The sequence below is a fragment of the Protopterus annectens genome, chromosome 11.part0 (genome assembly GCF_019279795.1).
Source record: "Protopterus annectens isolate FY-2018-M chromosome 11.part0, PAN1.0, whole genome shotgun sequence".
NCBI classification, from domain to species: domain Eukaryota; kingdom Metazoa; phylum Chordata; order Ceratodontiformes; family Protopteridae; genus Protopterus; species Protopterus annectens.
The window spans coordinates 1,431,018,731-1,431,032,118 of record NC_056745.1 but is presented as its reverse complement, the minus strand read 5'-3'; the positions used below and the strand labels follow the sequence as shown (position 1 = coordinate 1,431,032,118).

At 39.7% G+C, this 13,388-nt stretch overlaps 1 protein-coding gene across 7 annotated transcripts in view; it reads left to right on the top strand.

The window, feature by feature from the left end:
- The window catches only part of LOC122815888 (ankyrin repeat domain-containing protein 26-like), a 2,190,206-nt gene that overhangs the window by 1,735,886 nt on the left and 440,932 nt on the right, over positions 1-13,388 (top strand). For all 7 annotated transcript variants that reach the window (XM_044088730.1, XM_044088728.1, XM_044088731.1 and 4 more), the window contains one exon: positions 8,016-8,128. In XM_044088730.1, the coding sequence (XP_043944665.1) occupies positions 8,016-8,128 (113 nt within the window). The remainder of the gene's footprint in view (positions 1-8,015; positions 8,129-13,388) is intronic.

The following is a 13,388-nucleotide window of genomic DNA, read 5'->3' as shown; positions in this document are numbered from 1 at the left end:
CATTTGGATTAACTGCAATTCCCATATCATGTTGATTCTAGGCAGTACATCTTTAACAGCCAAATTCTAATTATCAGCAATGAGTTGTCCCACTTAAATACAGGATTACCTTGCCAGCTACACTGTTAATAAATATTTATATTCATTCTGTCAAGAGTCTTGGCTGATATTTCGCAATCCTTGGCTTATTTTAGAGTTAATATGGAGTATGACTTTCTTGCAGTCTTCTTTCACATTTTACTGTACTATTTTCAGCAACAAAAGGACATAACCTGATATCAGTGTTTTAAGTTATATTTTTTTTTAAGTAATGCAAGATGTCTTCTTTTCCTTTGTTATGCTTTAAAAAAGACATCTAGTAAATTGTAGAATAGATGCTGTCTTATACCTTAATGCCAAAGAACTGGCCCACGTAATGCTTAAAAATAGGCCACTTTGCTTTCTCTTCAGTTAAAAAACACATCAAACCAAATTTTAGAGTTGTTACTATTTTATGTTGTTGTACTGCCAACATACTGACAGTGTTTGTTGTATGGCTGTTTTTTTCATATTTGCTGAAAGATATTTACTTTTGATTTAACTAAAAGGTTGTAGGAAAAATATTGGGAAATTCAACATGTATTTATTTTGAAACCTTATTTGAGAATTGATAAATATTAATTTGAAGGTCACTATAAAAGATGGTTAAACTGTTAAGCAGAAAAAAAAATCTTAAATTGTTCCATAATGTCTCTATTAATGCCTTCTTTAACTGTCAATATTTCTGTCAGTTAAAGGGCAGGATCATAGTAACCATTTAATTCTTAGAGTTATTTTTTCTGTGTACTTTCTGCAGTGTGCCTACCAAACATCAAGCCTTCCCCAATTGGATGTGAGACCATCTTCTTCCTCATGATGGTGGGGGATCGCTCTCAGATCCATGGGGCAGAAGCTGTCATTCAGGCTGCTGATGCTGTTACTAACATCCTCACTATGAGTGTGTTAAATTTATTCCTCAGGGTTGCCATAGTTTCCTGCAGTATGTACAGCATTAGCACTACATTTTAGTATGTAGAAATTTGTACAGATGACAACCAGGTGAGCAGGCTGTCGTGGGTCCTTTAAGGTTTGCATGTATATTTGTGTATATTACAGACAGTCCCCAGGTTATGGACATCTGACATGCGGACAACCCATATACAAGAATGGGCTGCTGCAGTGTCAGAAATAATGTGAAAAAATTTAAAATCATTAAAGTTGCCCAAATCTGTGTGTGTGTGTGTGTGTGTGTGTGTGTGTGTGTGTGTGTGTGTGTGTGTGTGTGTGTGTGTGTGTGTGTGTGTGTGTGTGTGTGTGTGTGTGTGTGAGAGAGAGAGTGAGAGCTATTTTTTTATTTTATTTTCATTTGTTAACCGGGGGTGTCTGACTGAGTCGAAAAGGCCCTTTTTCAGCAGAGGCCAGGTGAGAAAAGCTCCACACAGAAAAATAACAGATACATTTAGATATTTAGACATGATCAGTATACACACAAATTACAATAGACATGTTTTTACAGTGGTATGCAGCACTTCAACAGTTACAGTGGAGAGAACAAACAAGAAAATATTAGTTTAAAAATAAAGGTAATTATTAGATTTGTGGTGTGCAGCTGAAATTTGGAACATAGGTAGAATACATACATAGTACACAGGTACAGTACATACATTGTACATTAGCCAGTGTTTGTGAGTAAGAGTGAAAACTATTATCAAGTACTCTAGGTTTAGTATGTGTACCTTTTCCGCTTTCACTAGCCTGGGGAGCAATCATGACACTGCCAACTTTGCTTGTAATGTTGCCTAATGAGGTTTTTAAAGGAGGCTTTGGACGATGTGTTTTGTATGCTAGTGGGGAGAGAGTTCCATTTTTTAGCAATGTGTGAGTGAATGTATGTATGAATGAGGAAATGACTGTGTGTATGTGAGATCGGGAGAGTGAATGCATGTATGAATGAGAAAGTGACTGTGTGTGCGATCAGGAGAGAGTGAGAGTGATGTGTGAGTGAATACATGTATGAATGAGGAAGTGACTGCCTGTGGGAGATCAGGACAGAGTGAGAGTGATTTGTGAGTGAATGCAAGTATGAATGATTAAGTGACTGTGTGTGTGAGAGATCGAGAGAGTGAGAGCGATGTGTGAGTGAATGCATGTATGAATGAGGAAATGACTGTGTGTGTGTGCGTGAGAGATCGGGAGAGTGAGAGCGATGTGTGAGTGACTGCATGTATGAATGAGGAAGTGGCTGTGTGAGAGTTCGGGAGAGAGTGAGAACGATGTGTAAGTGAATGCATATATGAATGATTAAGTGACTGTGCGTGAGTTCGGGAGAGTGAGAGCAATGTGTAAGTGAATGCATATATGAAGGATTAAGTGACTGTGTGTGTGACAGATCGGGAGAGTGAGAGCGATGTGTGAGTGAATGCATGTATGAATGAGGAAGTGACTGTGTGTGTGTGAGAGAGATCAGGAGAGAGTAAGAGTGATGTGTGAGTGAATGCATGTATGAATGAGGAAGTAACTGTGTGTGTGTGTGTGAGAGAGAGAGAGAGAGAGAGTGAAGAGTGAGAGCAAGTGAGTGTTCCCTTGGCAGCAGTTAAGGGGTGGGTGGTTGCATAAGGGGAGGGGGTTAGTTATGGAATAGGTAAAGTAGGGTTGTGTGTGTGTGTGTGGGGGGGACTTAGAGAAAGTTGATAGAGTAACAGGTTTTGCATTAGCATGAATTGTCTGAAGGGTATGAATTCTAAAACTCAAATGTCTGTCATTATTTTCTAACTTTAATGTTAATAAAATTAAGGATAACCATAAGGCCTTCTATGGTTACGTCAAAAACCTAAATGGCAATGCTCAGGTCTGTTCTGAGCTAGTACAAAATGGAACAAAATACACTGACCCCACTGACATTGCCAACATCTTGGCTGACAGGTTCAGTGCAAATCCCCCCCCCCACCACCACCTACAGGGCCTATTACTATTCCAGGGGATTGTGTAACTCCAATTATTACTGATACGTTGGTTAATAAGGCTCTATCTAAAGCTAAAAACGCTGTCTCCATGGGACCAGATGGTGTCCCGGGCTGCGTCATACGCGAGCTCCAAAATGAATTAACCCCGCATCTGAATACCCTGTTCAGTCTCAGCATCTCGACAGAATATGTGCCCATAGAATGGCGCACAGCAACGGTGGTTCCGCTGCACAAGGGTGGGCCCACAACCAACCCTGGGAACTACCGACCAATAAGCCTGACCAGTCTGATCTGTAAGGCAATGGAGCGAATCATTATGGAACTCATAAATGGAGAGATTGGGAGCCTCCAAACACTTGACCCCACACAGTTCGGCTTCGTCAAGGGCAGATCATGCCTCCTGAACCTGGTGGACTTCTTTGAGACAAGTTACTCAGGTTATAGATAAGGGAAAGGAGGTACACACGGCTTACCTTGACCTTGCTAAAGCATTTGACACCATTCCCCATTCGGGTATTATTGATAAACTCACCAACTTGGGCATAAACCCTTACGTCACAAGATGGATCGCAAACTGGCTCTCAGACAGATCCCACAATGTAAGAGTAGCGGGATCTATGTCCGAATCCAGACCAGTAACGAGCGGTGTGCCTCAGGGCTCTGTCCTGGGGCCCCTCCTGTTTGGCATATACTTCTCAGAAGTACAGGCAAGCACTAAAGGGCTGTGGCTGACCAAGTTTGTGGACGACTGCAAACTGGGTGCTATAATAGAGTCTCCGGCCGACATGGATATCCTCCAGAAGGGCCTTAACGAACCCACATACCACATACCCACGTACCCACGAACTACCACATTGGAGATAACCCCCTGAAATCTGAAGTAGTAATAAGGGATCTAGGGACCCAAGTAGATAGGTTTCCTTTGATAACCATGTTGCCAAGGTGGTTAGAAAATCCTTCTGTGTGACCCATCTGATCACGAAAGGGTTCGCATCAAGATCTAAGGATGTAGTGGTGCCCCTCTACTCTTCCCTCATCAGACCCATTATTGAGTACAATGCAACAATTGGAATGTACCTGGCTAGGCATCTCCAGCAGCTGGAGAGACCACAGAGGTACCTCACTAAGAGGATTACTGGCCTCAAACAGTTGCCCTATGCAGCACAATTGAAAAAACTAAGGCTTTTCTCTGTTGCGTACCACTTTCTCAGAGGCGATCTCTGTCTAACATACAGAGCCATGTCCAACCCAGAACTGTTAAACATGCTCCATCTTAGCAAAACCAAATCCACTCAAGCTACATGCTCTAGGGATATAAACCTCAGCACAACAAGGAATAGAACATGCTGGAGGGATAGATTCCCTTCGCAAAGACTTCTCTTGCTATGGAACAAGGTCCTGATCTACATAAGACAGAGCCCCTCACTGTCACTCTTCAAGAGGAACCTTGACGAGTGGATGGGTAACAGAAAGTTTACACCAGGGATCATACTAACAGCTCTACTAGATAGGGGCCAAGGGTACTAGCTGCTAGATCAAGGGCCTAGGGAACTAACCAAAGGGGCGGTGAATACCGCACAATGTGTCTGGGCTAATATATGCCTTCGGGCAGATAGCCCAGTATCTACCTATGAACCTGTAATGATTTGGCACTACTTTTGCTAAACAACTACAATTTTATGAAAAATGGACCAAAAATATGAGGCAAAAATCTGGACATGCTGCGAAAATCTGTACAGTTGAGAGGTTTGTGTGTGTGTGAAAAAGTCCTCATAAACACTGCATTTAAAAACAAGATGCCTTAAACCAGCTTTGTTGATAGGAAGTAAGGAAGCATAGCTACAGCATACAGTATTATGTTTAAGATTTTTTTTTATTTGGAAGTGTTTCTAAAGTGTTTTATATGCAAGGAAAAGTAAAATAAATACTAGACTGAAGCAAACATTTGACTAAGTGACATTTAATTAGAACCATATGTATGTGTTTCAACTTGTATACAAATTTGACTTAAGGACAGACTAAAAAACAGATCTCATTCTTAACTCGGGGACTGCCTGTAGTTTGGAAGTTGTCATGGTAATAGAATAGAGGAAGTTTCCTGGCAGGAAAACTGTATATCATACTATCTACGGAGTATAATCATGTGGTGTAGGAATGTTTTAGAAGCAATACACTTCAGCTTTCTGCAAACATGATGCCAGTTTCCTGTACAATGCAGCCTTGTATTTTCCATTATGGAACTGATTCCACTCTTTATATATTATAGTACTGGACATATGTTTGTTGCTTTGACTCAGGACTTCAAAGACTAAACTATCATTTGCAGACATGTATTAATTATACATTTTGTGATCTTTCACATGAGAGTCATATTATCATTTTACAAATGTATTATTGCTACTTTTCTAGCACAGGCCTAAGTACAGCAATAAATATTTACAGTTATGGCTGCTTTACTCGGACAACAAGATTCTGTGTGTTATTTTTATACAATAAAGGAATTTGACCAAATAGTCAGTGTGATAACAGGATCTGTAGTAATGCTGTTCTATCTTTATTTATCTCTGCTAACTCACCAACTGCCAGGAGTGATGTAGGGAACCTTCCCAGATTAAATGAATTCCTACTGTAGTTGCGTCTTTCAGCTTTTCCCGGTTAGGGGTCGCCACAGCGGAACTCCGGTCCGCTGATGATTGGCAGTAGATTTTTACGTGCCGAGTTGCTGGCCCTGACGCACAACCTTCAGCGAAGGTACGTCCATTCACGCATGTCTCCACACAGAAGACGCTCTAGCTGAGAATCGAACAGGACAACCCTCCCCAAAGAAGGCAATGCAGTTATGTAAGGCATTCTTAGAGAATGGGCAAACTGTGCATCAGCACCCTGATTGGAGAATGCACGTTCTCCAGCAGGGTTGTTAATGTACTAGTAATGCCCACAGACAAATGAGTCCACCTCTTCATGGCAGTGTATCAAACTGCCATGGAGCTTGGACTGCAAAAATAACTAACGGCCCACATTGTTTTACACTCACTAAGCAGCAGTTCTGCTGTTTAGTGAGCATAAAATGTAAAACAAAACAAAAAAAAAAAAAAAAAAAAAAATGGAGAGTGTGTGTGTGTGTGTGTGTGTGTGTGTGTGTGTGTGTGTATCAGAGAGAGAGAGAGAGAGAGAGAGAGAGAAAACAAGAGTAATCTTGTGTGACTGAATGCATGTATGAAAGTAGAGGAGATTGTGTGTGCGATAGAGATCGAGAGAGAGAGAGAGAGCGATATTGTGTGACTGTATGTGTGTATGAAAGCAGAGGAGGCTGTGTGTGTGAGAGAGATTGAGAGCGATCTTGTGTGAGTGAATGCTTGTATGTAAACAGAGGAGGCTGTGTGTGTGAGAGAGATTGAGAGTGAGAGCGATCTTGTGTGAGTGAATGCATGTATGAAAGCAGAGGAGCCTGTGTGTGTGTGTGTGTGTGTGTGTGTGTGTGTGTGTGTGTGTGTGTGTGTGTATAAATATGTGTGTGAATGCAGAAGAGACTGTGTATGAGAGAGAGTGGGCTCTACGTAAAATTGTGTTTTACTTGGTTATTATTTTTTTAAGCACAATATTATTTTTTATTTATGTCTGATATAAAATGTTTCCTACCAACACCATTAACTTAAACTACAGCAAGTTTGAAACATTAGGCGAGGAACTATTTTACATTAAAATATATTAAAAAAATAATATAGTACTTAAAAATAAAAAAGCAAGTAAAACACAACGATTTTACATTGAGCTCATTCTCTTAAGTGCAATAATGCCCTCCAGGGTGTGTGTTAATGTGTAATTAATGCACATCCAGCAGTGTAGAGGCCCTCCGCCTGCAGAGTCGGGCTTCATAACACCCCATGAGCGGACGTTAATTACACATTAACACATACCCTGTCAGGCATTACTGCTTGCATAACACTTGGCCTTTGAGGCAAGATTGCCTTCCTCCTTCCCACTGTTGGGACACAGTTTATAATAATTTTTTGCAACCTTTCAGAATTGTTATTCTGATAACATGTATATTTTTATTGTTATTCCAATAACATATATGTTTTTCGCTGACAGAGACTAGTAGCTTTGTACCTGCCTCAATTATTGGAGTTTCTGATACACTTACTGCATAATTTGCATCTTGCTGCATTCTTATATGTTTGGCTAATTGCATTTTAACATAAACATCATCATTTGTACAGTATGACAGATTGTTATTGGTGTTTATTTCGTATTGTAAGTGCCAGAAGCACACTTCCCTGTAGAGTTGCAAGCTTCTAGAACTGAAGAGAATAAAGAACAGATGACATGTAAGAGAGAACTTCTCACAATCTGCATGGCTGCCTTGCTCGCACACCTCTCATCTGTACAGATTTTTGCAGAATGCCCAGATTTTCGTTTCACATTTTTGATACATTTTTCATAAAACTGTGATTTTCCAGCAAAACATTGCCAAGTCATTAAAGATTGAAGTCAGAAAGTAATGACAGACATTTGAGTTTCAGATTTTATACCCTACAGAAAATTCATGCTAACACAAAACCTGTTATTTTATCAACTTTGCAAGTTTATAAGAGCAATATTTAAACCTTTCCCTATTTTTGAGCCTCCCCCCCCATTATTTATGATTTTGTCCACATTTCTTGCCCCAAGAGGTTGACAGGTAAGACTATTGAAGATTTACTGTACAGTCACATTTCTTACATAACTTTATTGTGCTACTTGTCTGAGTCAATGAGTTGTAAAGGCTGTCTCGACTGTCTGAAGGGCGGAGCCTTTATCTTTCTGTGTGTTCAGATGTTTGATTAAAATAAAACTGCCTTTGACTGTGCCTCGTCTTGTACGTTTATAATTATGAGAAAGAGCAGGGAAAGCACTTACAGTGTCATTGTCGTCTCTACAATTAATTTGGAAATTTGTAATCAAAATGGTGACACAACAATATTCATCACAAGTAAATTTGTCAGCATTTGCTAAGTAGTGTTTTAAATGTCTGCGGTTTTCTGTTTCTTAAAGGTTGAAACTGAAAAGAAAAAAGCAAAGAAGTTAGCAGAGCAAAAGCGATCAGTGGAAACCACTCTTGAAAGGGAAATTCAAAGGAACAGTGAGTTACAGAAAGACGTGAACAAGTACGACTTTTGCTAATTTCTTTTTGTTGTATGATTAGGCATTATTTGAAATGTTAAGTGAGCAAATATTTCTGTACAGAAGGAGCATTTCTAGTTCGAAAGTGTAGAAATATGGCGAAAAGCATATAGCAGACCAGAAACGGATAACTAACAGCGTGTATATCAAATATTCTCTTTAGTTAGGTCATTTGTAATACCTTTGCCTCACTAGTAGTGCAGGACTCTTGTCTCTAAAATTTTAAGCACGAGGCTGGTGCAAACATGTGAGGTCCAGTAGAAATGTTGGTCACTAACATGGTAATCACCTTGCTCTTAAGTTTGCATCACATGGAAACTGGAAGCAAGAGTTGCCATTTGTGACATAACTGGCTGTGTCGTGTAACTATTCCTTTCGTTATTATTCATTCCTTACTGCCTAAGAAAAAAGAAACATTCATCATTTGTTATCATTAATTTCTTTATTCTGTGTAATCTTCAGTGGAGGTTTTTTTGGCTCAAAGTTGAAAAGAAGGTAGTCAGTAGTTAGACTTGAACCTTATTGTCATTGATGTAGATTGATTCATGTTTTGGACATTATACCCACCAGCTGCTCTGCCTTAGTCTTCTGCTCAGCATGTAGAAATGTGAAATTTCTTTCTTCCTGTAGCTTGGATACTTTAAGGGTGAGCAGTAGAGAATGGATCAGAAATTGCAAAACTTTGGGATGGTTCACCCCCTACTATTACTCTGTTTTCAGAGTTTGTGGCTCTCCTGGTGGCCTCTGGGTTTCAGAATTCTTTCTATGAGAGAAGCAAATATCTAGGTTGTTGCACAGAAATTGTACTCCCTTATGGCACTATTGGCACTCGCAGTGTCAATGAAGCAACAGGTAGCACACTTGCCTTTGGTGCAGAAGGCTGTGGGGTCTATTCCTATACCAGATAGATCATTTACTGACACTGCAGTGCAACATATTGGGGCCGCTGCACTCCTGAGTGTGTTATCTTTTGGATGAGATGTTAAACTGAGTCCCCATCTGCTTGAGTTGGTGGTAGCTCAAGTAGATGTAAAAGATCCCATGGCACTTATCAAAAAGAGAAGGGGTAGTTCCTTGATGCCATGGCCAAATTTAGCCTAATAGTGTAATTACCACTTCAGCTCTCCCCTGAAACAAGGCTGCTAGCCAAATGGGACTAATCTGGTAAACAAAAGATAAATAAAGAATGATAGGTTGATGATCAGTCTGGTTTCCCAGAGGAAGCTAGTAGAGCACACCCCCAGTGTTTAATGCTATTTGTTTCACACCCTATCTGTATAGTTTCTTCCTGAAACTGTAGATCTGATTTTGAAAGTCCTCCTTGCTGAGTGTTAAGATTGGAATATTGCAGGACAGAGAAACATCAAGACTTTTTCCTCAAATCTTCCAATATGGTGGCAATTAAGAGTATACAGTGTAGGGATTGTCAGTTGGGAGGGGGGCTCTCACAGGATCTCATTTTGGTGCCAGAACAACATGGAAAGGAGTGAACATCAGTTACACCCTTCTGGAGATAAATCTCACCCCAAAATGGCCTCATATGTCTTGCTTATACTATCTTCCATTTTACTTCTAAGAAGTTGAGGGCACACATCCTGTCTCATTCTCAGAAGACAGGTTTATCCAACGCAATAGTTAACAAACAAGTAAAGCATTTTGGTGGTCCATCTTGGGGTAACCACCCACCACCAAGTCCAACTGCCAGAGCTTGCTCTTGACCACTCTACACCTAAGTTGCAATTCCTCAAGTCCCCTGACTAGTGCTTAATTTGCACTCAATACTGAGGCCTCCTTCAGTCCAGGAATTTCTTGTGGTCCAAGATGTGAAGGGTGCAGTTGGGTCTCTCAAACCTTAGGTTTGCTTTTCAAGTCTAATCACTGCTGCAGTAGCCTTAGTTATATCCTGCCAAGGATATAACAGCCAGTCCAGCTTCCAGAGCTTCAGGGCACCTTCCACATGTCCAAACTGTCTGGCAGCTGAGCTGACGCTATTTGGGAGCCAAACCCTTCAGATCTTTACTCCCTCAGAAGAGTACGTTCCTCTGCGGTTTTCAATGATTTACTGCTGGCCTATGCTGTTCCTTTGCTGAGTAGATAAGTTCCCTTTGGGGGAAGACTTTCCATTCAATGTTTTTTTTGTTTCTGATCAATACCTTCTTATTCAGGAAAGTTATTTTAAAGCTAGGAGTTTGTGTTTTAATGGACTGTCATGAGACTTTACAGTACTTTTAAATGGGAGGATGCTTTCCTGTCAGTTTAAAAGTTGTTTAAAATAACATAAAACATTTGTTTCTGCAGAGAATATGTGTTTAGTTTACTTTGTGGGGCTGGTAAGATGTTTTAAAGTGCTTCTTACTGTATTTGTATGTAAAAAAAGTGACTTTTAAAGACTTCTAGTTTTTACCTTTATTTGCTGCTTGTTTTCCCCAGGAAAGACTCACCATCAACCATTTCACAGCTTGACCATTGAATAGTTGGTCAGTCCAACGATTGGTCCTTCTTCCAGACACAAAAAGAAAAAAATAAGTAAATAGCCCGTGCCATCATTGCAGGCTAGCAATTTGCCTCAGCTGCAGATGGGTGACTCTGCTGTGGCCATTAGCTGTACCTCAGACTACTCCTCTTTTATGCTAGATCCCTCTGATGTAGCACCTACAACCACTATGGACTAGGGGTTAGCCACATTCCTTGAGGCTTTTGTTGTCCTCTCAATGTGCAAGGGAGAGCCACTCTTGTCAGCCTTAGGAGAGGAAACAGAATGTTGTGTGTCCCTGCCATTAATAACACTGTTGGTCCCATTTTCCCTGTAAAAATGATACAGAAAACTAAACTTGCATCTACTCCTCCCCAAATTTCCTTAGACAGGAGTAGTTTACTTGGTCTAACTTAATCAGGCTATTAATTCCTCTTATACAGTAGTTTCTGGTAAAAGAAAGAGGGATTCTTCTTTTCCTGAAGAGATTCACAGTTCTGAAACTGAGCAGAAAAATGGACAGGAGGGTGAAGGGACAGATGCAAGGTTTTCTCCTCAGATTTCTGATTCAGAAAAATGGACAGGAGGGTGAAGGGACAGATGCAAGGTTTTCTCCTCAGATTTCTGATTCAGACTCAGGAGAGCTCCGTTTCTTAATTCAGACTCAGGAGAGCTCAGTTTCTTAATCTCCCTGTGGGGGGGGTCTGTTTCTCTGAGACCATTTCTAGAATGTGCCAGTGTTTTCAGTGCGTCTCAGCCCCTTAGAAAGTGCTATGAGCTGTTAACAGAAGGATGTTCCAGAACCTTCACCTATTCCTCCAGCTGACAGCTTTGGAGGATGTGTGTGTCTTACTGCCTGCAGTTTTCCTGATTGTCAGTTAGCTGCCCCTAAAAAGCAGAGCGGCTGTATAAAGCCCCTCAGTCTTTTATACATTCTTCCTAAACCTGATCCAGCAGCTATAGCTTTAGTTAATCCCTCTCCTAATAAACACTTAGTTAATTCCAGTCCTACTCTTTCTGATAAGGAAGTGGAAGTTATTGATAGGTATGTTAAAAAGTGTATACTTCTGCAACTGTGATTTTCAGAATTTTCATACTCATAAACTCATTACATCCGAGTGACGCCTCCAGGTGCATCTGCAGTTAACTCTTAGTGACACTTTTAGGCATCAAATATTGCTTGTTCATATTTGCATCAATAATTCCAAAACCATGCTATATATAGTGTTTTAAAAGATTTCATCTTAAAGCTTACACAATGGCAAACTCAACTGCATTAATATTTGACCTCTGTCTAGTGCAGGTAAATAGGTATTAATTGTTGTTTTTATGACATTAATTTATATAGATATAATTTTCACATTTTTCTAAATATTTCAACGACCGAGTAACACAGGCAGAACTTCTTAGCCTCATATGAAAGCTGTCAGCTACAGAAAAAATGTTTGTTCCTAACAGTATGTGTGTAATTTGAGTGGTTGCTGCGATATTGTAAGTCGTTTACAAAATATTACAAATGTAATAGTTACTGTGTTTACTCTGACTTATAAAATTCAGTTTAAGACCTAGAACCTAAAGAATACTACTCCTTTAAAAGTAATTTGTGCTAAAGAGTTTGCCATTTATACTTCTTTCATAACCCCTAGGGTTCCAGAGATATGCACATTTGTTTGAAATGTGAGGACATAATTTGATCCTGTCAAAAGGCTTAGGCTCCACCCATTTGGAAGTTACAGTGCAAACTTCTTGAGCTGCATAGGAGTGAATGAGTTAAAGTTTGTGCTAACTAATTGTGAAAGTATGAGGATTTTTTTAATCTAGAGTTTCTTGTTGTGAGGAAGAATGTGCTTTAAGTAATTTAATTTCTTCTATTGTTCAAGCCAATAGTCATTGTGTACAGTATATGTGTATGACTGTATTGATACTTCTACCAAGTCTATGGACACTGGTACTTTTTTAAGGAGGTTTGCTTAGCTGCATTGTCAGAACCTCCCAGATGACATTAACATGAGATTTTAAATTATCCTTTGGATAGAGATTTAGTTTTTGGCCCTTCTGCTACAAAGGTGATCAACAAATGTGATGAAAAAGGAAAACTGATACAGGGAATCATTAATATTTTCAGCCCTCCATTTCCAATGGATTCTCTAACTCCTCTTCCAATTTTGGTAAAAACTAAATAAACCATCTTAATATATACAGGTAAAAAGATGTTTAAGGAATGGCAAGGGAATTCCAAGAAAAATTCTGAAAACTCCTAAAATCACAGGCATTCCGATATATTAGAATGACTAAGATATTTTTTTCTACCTCCCACCCTGTCACCCCATTTTTTCTTCCTGAAAGTCTGAAACTCTAATTTTTTTCTTTGGCAACAGATAGTTTCAGGCACATGGATTCTTTAAGATCGTCATCACGATTACAGATGGCAGTGGGAGGAAATTTGTCATCCTCCAGATCAGACTGTTTTGTTTCCACCTGTCCTTCACCACATGTCCAAGGGAATGATAGAACCAGTTTCCCTTCCCAGGTGGGAAAGAGGTTTTATTCATGGATGTTTTAGTACCAAAGAATAAAATGCTTTCCTTCCTAAGCCTGTCTCTGATAGTGCTAGTGCCCACATTCAAAAATATGTCACTTCACTACCTGTTACCTTTTCTTGCTCATTTAAGTTTCCTTGTTAGAGTAGGTTAAAAAGATGCTTATCATCATATTCCTTTTTCCTTTTCATTCAGACTTCAGGAGTTTCTTAAGATTTTCTGTGTCTGGAT